General features: G+C 35.9%; 1 protein-coding gene and 1 long non-coding RNA gene across 2 annotated transcripts; one reads left to right on the forward strand and one right to left on the reverse strand.

The window, feature by feature from the left end:
* Positions 1-2,575: 2,575 nt before the first annotated feature.
* LOC109097982 (protein cornichon homolog 2) lies at positions 2,576-4,715 on the reverse strand (the record flags this gene model as incomplete). The annotated part of the gene is made up of 5 exons (XM_042764561.1): positions 2,576-2,854; positions 3,232-3,375; positions 3,462-3,574; positions 4,359-4,406; positions 4,620-4,715. Coding segments are annotated over 5 exons (429 nt in total), but the record flags the coding sequence as incomplete, so codon positions are not given.
* Positions 4,716-8,139: 3,424 nt separating this feature from the next.
* On the forward strand, positions 8,140-10,465 carry LOC122146441. The gene is made up of 2 exons (XR_006160996.1): positions 8,140-8,582; positions 9,809-10,465. It is a non-coding gene; the product is annotated as an uncharacterized LOC122146441 (long non-coding RNA).
* The last annotated feature ends 2,203 nt before the right edge of the window (positions 10,466-12,668 follow it).

Here is a 12,668-nt window from a genome sequence, read left to right on the forward strand (position 1 = left end):
TTTTCAAAGCTTTGGCAAATGTTTCAGCTGTGCGGCCATGCACAGAAAACCTATTTTGGACAGGCTTTTTGGTTTTGATTTTGCGCAAGCAAAAGCGAGAGAGAGAGAGACAACCTAACATAAAATGCATTTAATTCTTTTTGTGTCTCCATGGCAACCAAACTGTGTTAGCCTCTTATTGACTCCAGTGCACTCACACTTTCTCTGTCTCTCCTTTTCATTATCACTCTTTCACATTTACTTTTGCTTGAGACTTGCAAGAATGTGCTCAAATTATTTATAAACTTTCTCTTGGCCTTCAATATTTGCCTTGATCTTTTTTTTTTCTTCTTATCACAGTTTCATCCCTTTTCAATTTACTTATTTCTTTTTTGGTGGAATTCAATTAGCACCTTTTGCAGACCTTTTTAATAATAAAAAAAAAACCTCTCTCATTTCAACATTTATAAATATTGCAACATGTTGTAGTTAATTAAGTTATACTACCACTCAAAATTTTGGGGCTGGTAAGATTTTTTAATGTTTATGAAAGCAGTCTGCAAGGCTGCATTTATTTGACAGTAGTAATACTGTGAAATATTATAACAAATTAAAACAACTGTTATATATTTCAAAAATATATTCCTTTTATGGCATAGCTAAATTTTCAGCATCATTACTTTACATTATCTTGATCCTTCAAAAATTTTTCTAATATGCTAATTTGCTGCTAAAGAAAACATTTCTTATTATTATCAGTGTTGAAAATAGTTGTGCTGCCGAATATTTTTATAAAACATTGTCTTACATTTTTTCAGTATTCTTTGAAGAGTAGAACAGAATCAAAATAGCAGCATTTCTTTAAATAATAATTATTATTATTTTGTAAAACTTAAACTATAAAAGTATTTTGTCACTTTTGATCAATTTATTGCACCTTGCTGAATAAAAGGTTAAAAAAAAAAAAACATGCTGACCCTTACATATATTTCAATGCAAATCAACAAACAAACTTTTTTTTTTTTTTGGCAACATTATTTTATTAGAACTTGTGTAATTGCTTTTGGAGTATTTAAGATATTTGGTTGTATTCAACTGAATACAGACCACAAAGTTACCAAAGGTGCTGTAACGTACATTAATGAATCATGTATAAAAGACATAATCATGCAGGTATTCTTAAATGTAGATACTGCATGTGAACTAATATTAATCACAAAAAGACATTCAGTGATGACGTCTATAATGAAGACCCAGTCGGTTTTCTCTCGGCCCACATTCCTGTGCTAATAGCGATTGTCCAGGGTACATATTCACATTTTTGAGGGTACATCAAGTCAAAGCCAAGATGGAAAGAAGACCCAGGAGTTCGAACCAGATAGGCAGTGTTGCTAAAAAAGCACTCAGACTGTGTTGTTATTAAATTGCTCGCTTGTTGAACTGAAATTTTAAGTGTAATACAAAGCCGTTCTAGCTAGTGCAGCAGCTCAGGAGAGATATGCTCAGCCACTCTATTCATCTATGAAGCTAGAACTACACACAGTTTAGTTAAATAATCATTAATTACTTGTTTAGCAGACTGATGGACACAGCACAACACAGGAACTCCAGGTGAGGCAAACTGAGAGGCCCTATGATACACAGAACAGAGTGGCATTAAATGTTGAATATAGCCTTGACAAGACAGAAGATTGCCTGAAAAGTTTGTATTTGATGTGAGACCGTCATCGTTGTCATGACAACATCATCAGTCTGTTGTCCAAAGCATCTTCGGCGACACCATCATCTGCATCCTGCTGTGTTCGGCTGTCTCACGCACGTCAGCCCACTCATCTTCCTCTGTTGTTTGCTACAGTTCATCTGTTGGCATTCCAAAAGTGCTTTTATGATTTGTCTCAGTCTATCAAGTATTTGAACTCTGGCAGAGGTTGGGGTCAGGTCTCTCTTCCCTCCAGCACGGCCCGTCCTGCATGCCCGTCTCAATTAAGAGTCTGCCGCTTGCTTGACCGCTCATCCTCACCGCAGCTCATGATGGATGAATCCAGAACATCGGGTGTCAGTATGCAGATGTGATGCTGCTCAAACAGTTATCCGGTTTGTGATACTTATCTCATTGGTTGATTTGCTTTGAAATGTCTTTGTAAACGTCACCATCAGATTTGACGTAAAAATATACCTCTTGTGCGGTTGTTTAAGGACACTAATAGAACTACCCTGACCGAACTGCAACAACTGAGCCATATATTCATAATTTAATCAATTATTATGTTGTACCTCTACATACAGGGTACATTTATCTACCACAAATACTGAAATAGCAAATACTTAGCAGTTATTAAATACTTTGACATAACAAGTTATCTGAAGAAAAAGACGTTGCAACAAAGTCCACAGTCTATTGATGTAAAATTCAAGGTAACACATTCAGTAATGGCCTTAGTAGCACGTTACATGTCTCTTCATAGACATTAAGAACTATTTGTTGCTATGAGCAGCAGAAATTTTCAGCAGCCCTTGAGAAATTAAATGGTGTTACAAAACATCTACACTGTCTGAGCCTTTTGTTCACCATATTTCTCTCTGTCTATTGCACTCATTTTCTTTTGGTCCACCTCTCCACTTTTTTTTTTTAATGGCAGTGATTGAGGCAGCTTTACATCGATGGCTTTAAATGCCTCCTTGTCTCGAGCTTTTCTACATCTGTCCATCATCCATCCCCACCCAGGAGATCTGAGGAGGAGCTGAACAAGGTTTGCGGATGAGGGAGAGGAGAGCGCGACATAGTTCGGTCTTTATTCTGTCGTTTTTCTCCTTTCTTTCATAATCGTCTGTCCCTCATTTGATCACTTAGAAGCTGACCAAAGCATACACCATACTGCAAAAGAGACAGAGAGAGAGAAATGAACTGAGAGAGATATACTAAACAAACTTTCACCATCTACTTCAAATTAAGAAAGACATTCTGGGACAAAGTCAGTGTTCAGCGTCACGTGATCCACGTGAGAAATCATTCTAATATGCTGAGTTTGTGCTCAAGAAACATTTCTTATTATCTGCCATTGAAAGTTTTTTTCATTTCTTATTTTACGTTTATTTTGTCCTGTTTGAGAAGCCCATTGTTCCTCTCAGATGATGAAGTAGGTAATAGTATAAGCCAGAGTAATAGTAATAGTAATAGTAATGGCAACAATAAAATCCGAATATGAGATCATATCTAAATGGTTAGAAGATAGATGAATAAGGAGGGATTACCTGTACAGATAATAGAAAAAGGACAGAAGGTAGAAGCCTAGCTTGCACCAGGACTCCTTTTGGCAGTAATTCAGAATATCTGCATTCATCACACTCACTGGATCATACATAACCTCAGACCCATCTGCAGGACGGTGGAAAAACCTGATGGAGAAAAAAAGAGAGAGGGGAATTGCTATAGAAACCCGTTTTGAAATTTCAATGAAGTAGATATGAGGGAAAGTTTGTACCTCCAGAGGTGATAGAGGAGCAGGGGGATGTTAAGGCCCAGAGTTACCCACTCCCCAGCACACATGAACATCAGACAGAACAGCCCATGGATGGAATACTCTGGAACCACCAGCTGGTGGGGTGGGGGGGAGGATTAAAAAGAGATAAAATGATACCACTTTCAGGAAGTAGATAATTTAGTGGTTCTTTGGGAGATACAGAATGTTTTAACACCAGGGTTTTCAATCAGGAGTCTGATGACCGATATTCTGGGGTCTATGGGAAGGTATTTAAAATTGCATTGTCATGACATTTCTAGCTATTAAAGTATGGTTGCATGATACATGCATGATAGATTGTTTTATGTTTTGTTATAATATAAACAATTATCTAAATATCATCAATGCTACTAATAAAAATATCAGTTTCAAATCATCCTTAAAAAATCATTAATGATCAACAAACCACTGTTCAAGAAACATTATTTTTGTGGAAACCATGATACATTTTTTCCAGGATTCTATAAAGCTGATCAACTGAATGCATCCTTGCCGAATAAAAGTACTAATTTCTTTCAAAAAAAGAAAAAAAAATTCCACTGACCCTAAACGTTTGAATGATAGTACGCATCAGCACTTTATTAATTATCAGCCGATATTAGACATTTTATAATTTATTTGAATATCCATTTTTCATACTGTGTATTATAATGTTGTGATGCGTAAATACACCTGTAGCATTTAAAATAATACATTTTTATTTTTATTGTTTTATTTTATTCATTTATTTACCAAATAAGGGTATCAGCAATTGTATCACAATTGTATAATCAATGCATCTCTATTAGCTGTTTTAAGGGCTTCTCTTGCACTTTATATATGCTTTCACTCGACTGAATCTGCCACAAATTCACTCACCCTTCGGAGGAGGTTGCAGATTCTTTCAATGTTCAATATTCTTTCCCTCTGAGGAAAAACAGAAGAATGCAGTAAGATTTTTAACAGCACACTCTGACTGTTTTGTAAGAGTGAGGCATGGATGCATGTTTGTGCATGTGTGTTCACATATGTGCATGTATGCTGTCTCGGTGTCTCTGAAACCTGCTGTGCACAGTTGGGAGAGGGATGTTGAGTAGTTTGTGCAGTGTGAAAGGAATCGTGATCTAAGAAAAGCCTTACCGCTCTGGTGGGGTTGCTCTGATCGATGGGATTTTTGAAGTCTGTGCGCAGCTCGTCAAAAGCAATAATCTTGAGAAGAGACAAACAGAATTTGTATTACATGAGCATTGAAACAAAACCACTGGAGATTTTGGAGGTTAGAGACGATGTAGGATGATTGTACCATCTGTGGCCCTTTTTATTTTTAACTTTTCACATTCTCTAGCCATTCCTACAGCTTCAAGCTATGTTCTCCCCTCCTTCCTTTTCCCCTTATAGATCCATATCTCCTGCCATCCCCTCACATATTTATCAAAAAACATAAAACAAATACTAAGGTGATCAACTGAAACACATTGTGAGCAACACATTACTATTGGATTTATCAAATATATTGTGAGCTGATCATCTTTTTCAGCTTGTCCCTAACCCTTTGCTATTGTATTTATTCATGTCTTCCTTTGTGTTTCAAGGTAAACATCTGTGATCAAACATGACTTAAAATATCTTGGCCTCTCTGTTCTGCTCCTCCTCCATCAGGTGTGCGTGTATGACCCCTCGACGCCTCAGAGAAGGCCGGTGTTGGAGGCTCAGTTTGGAGAGTACCCGCTCACAGCACTCTCTCTTCCTGCCAGCCAGGGCACAGTGGTCGTGGGCAACTCTCACGGGGAGCTCGCCATCCTTGACCTCCGGAAAGGTAAGTAGTAGGTGGATGCTCCGTCTATTTTGTTCTCTAAGGCAGGCTTGGATCTGCATGAAAGCAGTTGTTTTGAACTGAAGCTCCATTGCTAAGGGTTTTTTGTCCTGGATCTATGTGTGTTCCAAGTTTAAAGGATGTATTTGGCCAGCCGTTCTCCATATATGCGCTGTAATATTATTGAACTCCTGAGAGTTTTGTTTTGTCTGACTCTCTCTGCCTGCAGGGCTTGTGTGTGGGTGTCTTAAGGGTCTGGCGGGGGCAGTGCGGGGGTTGCAGTGCCATCCTTCCCTCCCATTGGTGGCCTCTTGTGGTTTAGATCGTTTTCTGAGAGTACACAGCCTGGAGGACCGTTCCTTACAGCATAAGGTATGAATGCACAAGAAATCAGGTTTCTTTCTCTATTCTCCCTGCACTTCATCTCTTTAATTCTCTCTGCAGATTTCTTCATAGCCCCTCTCCTCTTATTTACAACTGATTGCATGTACCATATAATCAGAAGTGCCTCCCACTCACTGTCGTGTTTGTATAAATGCACATATTTTCTCTGTGCAGGTATATCTGAAGTCCCGACTCAATTGCGTGCTGCTGTCTAGCAGAGAACTGGAGGTAAGCAGCGGTTCAGTGTCAGAGGAGCATCATTTTGATGATATGCTTTTATGTAACTGCCTATCAACAGTAACAACAATAGAAGTTGCTTTCTCGCTGAAGTCTTTATACTGCATCCTAATGACTTTGACTATTTATGTGCCTTTCTCTTATAGTCATCAAATGCTGATGTTAGTGGAGATGTTGAAGAGGTGAAAGCAGAGGAAGAGGAGGATGAGGTTTGGGATACCATGGAAACAGTGACGGAGAAGGCAAAAAAGAGGGCTGCCCAGAAAGACGAAGCAACTGCTACTGGAGTAGATGGAGAAAAGAAAAGAAAACTAATTAAAAAAAAGTGATGAAAAGTGATTTCTAATGGACATTTTTATCATTTTATACATATGTCATCAGTAAAACTGTATCAGCCAGGGCCAAGAAGAAACTTAAATCTGAGAGATTGTATAATATGGATATATATTATTAGGTGCAGATCGTTATTTTGGGCCATGAAGTGAATTTGAACATAAAATGAATTGAAATGTGATATTCAAATTACATTTTAAATGTGTAAAAAACTCTGCTTAACTGGAACAAGTGAACAAGTTTATGTGAAAAGAAACAATTTGTCCCATTAATCACTGTATAAAACAGAATTTAATGAAGAGTCTGCATATCATAAGCACAGAATTAAAAATGTATACATATTAGTAGTGTGCAGTTCAGAAAAGAATAGAAACTTGAATCTGTGCTGGTCTGGTCCTTGACTTGACCGTGAATGACCATTCATACCTGTGCTTGTGTGGGTGTGTGTATTACACATTTCGTCATGCACACTTAAACACACCCTGTTCTAGCCTCTGATAAGATAAGGGACATCTTGGTTAGCACTGAAACTGTAGACTTTGTAAATGAGAACATTAGTAACAACTGACTGATTTGTGAAGCTGTACATCTAAAAAAACGTAACCTTTGCCAGTACAGTTCTGTTGTAATTACAGAGGAATCGCATCAAAAAAAAAAAAAAAAAATCTGTCCAAGCTTCTTGTAGGGTAAAAAGTATTTATAAATCTTATAGATTTATAGATTATATGTTCAAGGGATGAAATGTGGTTTCCATATGTATTATTTTTTTGGTGTTTAGAGTATCTAATATGTAACCCCTCCAACGTGATGGATACTTTACCATGGAAATATTTTAAAGGAGCTGAAGAGCAAAGGGCATAAAATATAGATGGAGTGATGAAGTGACAACATGAACTGAACTCTGAGACTTTGCAGGGTGGAGGGACAGTATTCCTGACTGCTGACTTGCGATTAAAAAACCAGAAGTGTGGCTTTATAAGCAGGACAACAGCCTCAAAATTTCCTGTATAGTTTCCTGTATTTTGAAAACCATGAAACATTGTGTGTTTGTGGTTTGACCCTTTGCACTGTAACAAGGTCATAACTACTTCAAAGATTTCATTTCCTCTTGATTTCCTCCGATAAAGTGAGGGAAATAGCTAAAATTAATACCAGAAACACAACCATTACAATACATATCCTGAAATGTATTTATCGTACAGGCCTATAATTATTTGGGTACAGTGTTAGATTGTGTGTCTGGATTTTTATTTTTTATTTTTATTAGTCCGATCCAAAAACTCTTATCACAAGAAACGCAAGCAGATTTTGACCCTTTACTCCCAGACTTCCACCTGCCTGAGGTACTATATTATGTGCTTAGATGGAGTATTTTGTCGTGGTACATTAATTGATGCACCATTCTTGTGTTTGACAATCAAAATTCCTTCACATAGTGTACACTTCTGTGCTCTTTAACCTAACAATGGCAATAATTAACTCTCTCTCATGAGCATTTTATTATCCTGTTATAAAGCCTTCTTGTTTTTCAATCTTTGATCAATGTTTAGAGTCCATAGTCTATTTTATCTATTCTAATCATGCAGCATTACCTCATGCTGTGCCATTACCAGTAATTAAGACATTGACCTACATCACATTTGCTGATTTATAAATCAAGCCTTAGCAACTCACTGCGGCTGAATATGCCATATGATTATGCCATAGCCATATGATGCAAAAAATAAGACTTTAAAGTATTTTTTGTGATATTAGACAAGCAACGTTCTGCTTCTTTACATAGTAATTAATAAAAACTAAGTTAAACCCCTGCGCCCCCTAGTGGTTCATTGTGTTTATAGTAAACTAAACTGTCGAGACTTCAGAATTAAATGCTTATTAGGCCCACAACATTTGCATAGTCCATTTTAATGAAATATATTTCTTTGAAAAAATTATAAATGTACCTAAGAGCACAAAATAGGGTCTTGAGATAGTCTGTGTGGAGTCCAGGATGTTGGATGTGAGGGGCAGGGCCAAAAATATGTTAAATATTGACAAGGAGTATAATTATTAACTAAGCTTCAACTCCAAATCACTTTTAAACTGGCCTCTCTCGGCCTGACATAGCACTGCTGACTGACGCTCCCCTCTGACCTGCTCGCTCTCTTTGCTGTCACTAACTTTGCTGTTTTCAGTTCCTTTTTAATTTTTTTATAGCCATATTTTGCTTCGCTTCCCTTAATTCTTTAATCTCTATATTTAGAAAAAAGTTTCTTTTGTTTGCATACATTCTCATTTTTTTCTGATACATCTAGCTCCAAAAACCTGGACTCCCATGAGGAAGAACTGTGAATGTAAGTAACTCTTTCTTGAAAACAAAGTACTGGGTACATATGTGAGGAACATGGAGTGTGTAATTTTTGAGAAAGATCATTGAGGTTCACATCTTTGCCTCGCCTCTCTGCAGTTACGCTGATTATTGCATTAATTTACAATGTTAACACCTTTCTGTTTGTTTATAAAAGGCTAGATTAATATTCTAATGTAAATATACCTGCATTGTCTGAGAAAGTCTTTCTCAATGCTTTTAAAGAGGATAAGAAAAGAATGCAAAAGGCTTGTGCTCGGCCCTCAAACATTTGAAACATTACTTTCAAGGAACAGGATCTTACAAATCAATTACAAGGGGCATAGAGTATGTTTAAGAAAGATATTCAAACTTTTGTTCATTAAATGAAGTAAATTGCAGATAACTGGATAAGTTCAAATGCAAATAAATGGTAGTCTTAGGTTGACTCAATCAGTGTTTATACAACAATCGCAGACTGCTTTGTCATGTCAAATTTTTAGCTGTTGTTTTATTTTCTACAATGTAGATTTGATAAAATACATGTGTGTGTTACTCCGATATCAAGTTCAGCAATTGGGAATTGTCATAAAAATGAACAGCCTACATGAGTTCATGCCATTGATTTTCTCTCACCCTACAAAAATGTTGGATACGGCGCAGGGATGAGAAAGATAATGGTGGATTCAAAAGATGATAACAGGAGCAGATAACACAGACTGACTCATGTGCTGTGTGCCTCCTTTAATTGCTTTATTATGCTGTTTTTCCAAAGGTAGCAAGGAGCAATGGAAGGTTTACAGCAAGGCAAAGTCTAAAATATGATATAAACTAAGAAACCAAGAAGAGAGAAAGAACATGATAGAGCATGTGGGATGGGTAACTCACAATTAAAAGGAAGTGACATCTACAAAATTTAAACTTAGGGACATAAAGGCACATAAATTATTGAGCGACACACCCTTTTTCTCTCAGTCCATACACAAATTCTGCTGAGCACCCTCATGTTGACTGCCGTCATAAAATTGCTGTTATCAAGATCAGTCTTAGCACTTTGGACATGCTGTTGGCCAATAATGGAGTCTATGGCATATCATAAAGATGAGAAAGAAAAAAGAGGTCAAAGTCATGAACCAACAGAAAGACTCTCACATGTCCTTAATGGCAGTCATTAGCCATTGTCTGAATCCTGATTAAACCCTCTAACTTGGTTTTCTCTTGCTTTCATTTCAGGTGGCACCACTTCCTCTTTTCTTGCTTTTTGGCATCTTCTTATTTTTGTTTTGTTTATTTATTTATTTATTTTTAGAAAACTTGAAGAACTACCCTGTATAGTGAGAATGGGACACTGACTCTGTAACATTTGTGAGGGATTATGTGCACTTCCTTCCGCTGTCTAAAGGGGACGCTTTCCAAATATTTGGTGCTGACTGGTTGTAACAGCAACTCCATGTGGAAGGTTTCTTATGTCTTCCAGTGGAGCTGCTGTTGCGTGCAGATAGTCACCCTTATCTACTTTGGTTCTGCATGAAGATACAGTCCTAATTAATTATCTGTAATTATTAATTATGTGGCTGTAAATGTATTTGCATGTTGTCAGAAAGCATGTTTAACCCAGTGTCTAGGACACAGGGTGATGACCTATGAATTGACAGCCAGTGTTTGCAGTCCAGCTGCCTGTCAGTTCTGTAGGCCACTGTCCTGTTTATCCTACTAAACACACACTGATTTGCACAGAGAATGCATGGTTTTGTATAAATGTTGGACTATAATTTTCTGGGAACATTTATGTTAAGGCTATATTACAACATGATTTATTTGATATTATGTTAATTTGTTTTATTTTACTGCATATAATTTCATTTGAACATTAAATTATTTCAAAATCAAGTTCTTTTTTTGTATATCTTATTTCAAGTTTAAAGTTACGTTAACAAACACAAAAAAGGTAACTAACATAGAATAACAAAATACACACAATTACACAAAAAGAAAAGAAAGGGCTGCCTCGATATTTACAACATATTTTGAAAATATATACATAAATGACAATATTCACAATTTTTGTATAAACCAGATAATTCACCACAGGAGGAAAAGAAATAGAAATATCAAAAGAATAGAAGGGAAGGTTTACAGAATGTTTCATAGTTAAATTTACAAGAGCCTCAAGAATGGCTTCAATTCTTTTTTTGTGAGCAGAGCTCACCAAAACATAACTGTTTCATTTGGATAATATAGAGCATCTCGTTTAACCATCTTTGAAAACAAGGGGCTTATGGAGATTTCCAATTGAGGAGTATCACTTTTTTGGCTGCAATCATAATCAAGATCTTCTTTAATATTAAATAAATGTGAATTGTTTCTCGCCCTTTTCATCATATATCTTGTTTTTTTTTTTTTGTCACATTCTTTGCATACATTTCAGATATACATTATTTACACCATTTTCCAAGATCAACGTTGCCATGACTTGCCAAGACCCATTCACACTAAGAACGGTAACAGTTATGATAACTATATTAGTGTCCACACTAACATATGATAATGTTCTGTTTTTAATAGGTGCACACCTGCTGCTTCAAATGCTAGATCTGGATACTGATTGGTTTTCAAAAATTTGTAAAGTTATTCCAACAATATTGTTCCTCTGTTGTCATTGTTGTTGTGTGGACTTTCCATCTCTCATAAGAATAGAATGATTAGTAACACTTTATAGTAATCATCCTTGGTGTCAGTGGGCCTTTAGTCACAGTTTGAATGAGCCACTGAAAAGAGAGTATGATCACAGACAATATATGCCACTTCACCCACAAACAACTTGATTTCTTGTAAAGGTCAGGCTGCTTTCACCTTCAGTTTTGTTTTGTCCAGAGTTTTCCCCCTGAAATGTCAGTAGAGTCTTGGACAGGAATAGTTCTAAGACAGAAAGCTTACAGCTTACCAACATGTAGAGACAGGTCAATACAAATGTTGCATTACAAGATTGCTGATTTCAAAAATAATGTGCTGTATATTGATTAAAAAATTTTACCAATCAATCACACATTTTTCTGAAATTAATCACAATTAATCACAATTTTATTCAATCTTCAAATGAATGTAGAAACAACATAAAGACAGTATATTTTTTATATTTGTTTAATGACAGCTTTTCTTATGACTGAACTAAAAAAATCTATTAAATTATGTTTGTTTTTTTAATAAAACTTGTTTGTCTGCATCCCTTTCTGACTCTCTAAGAACACAATGAAAGCATTGGGAACTTTCTGCAAACCACAGAGAATTCTGAAAGACTTTCATTTTCACTCTCTGATACTGTGATATAAAATATAAAGAGGCCTCTTGTGTTCTTTCTTGGGTGATTTACTTTTGCTGATTGTAAGTCCCAAACAAAGGATTTCTAAATAATTCATATCTAAAGTTTCAGATTAAAAGAACATTATAGAGTCTTCACTGAGCATAGTGGGTGACGAGTGTTATGACAGTCAAACTCGGCACAGACTCAGACCAGCAACTGTCACTCTCCTGAAAGTCCCGGACAAATATAGCAGACTGCCAGTTATGTACATGCTCAGTAAAACCCCCACCCCCCAACCCCATCCTCAAAAACAGGAATATTACTGTACTTACTGTACTGTAAGTTTGTCATGTGAAATTCATACTATACTGGAATGAACAGTATGGCATTTAGTATGGCATTTAACCTGATAAAGGGTTATATAATATAATATAATATAATATAATATAATATAATATAATATAATATAATATAATATAATATAATATAATATAATATATTAGTATATATGTGTTATGGAATGAGGTAAATGTCTATGCACTAGTATGCAGTAATTTATGGCCTCTGATTCATTCATTCATTCATTCATTCATTCTAGTTATTTGAATGCCAGAATTTTGTCAACTTAACATTAAAGAATATGTTGCAAATTAGAAAGCAGCACACAGATTAATATTATTATTTTTATTTGTTATTTCTTTGCTAGAAAATTGTTTCTTTGTTAGAAAAAAAACGAAAAAAACTAGTTTCGTTACTATATATCTAGACCCTTCTGTTGAATAATGAACGTCA

This window comes from Cyprinus carpio, chromosome A10 (assembly GCF_018340385.1).
Source record: "Cyprinus carpio isolate SPL01 chromosome A10, ASM1834038v1, whole genome shotgun sequence".
NCBI classification, from domain to species: Eukaryota; Metazoa; Chordata; class Actinopteri; order Cypriniformes; family Cyprinidae; genus Cyprinus; species Cyprinus carpio.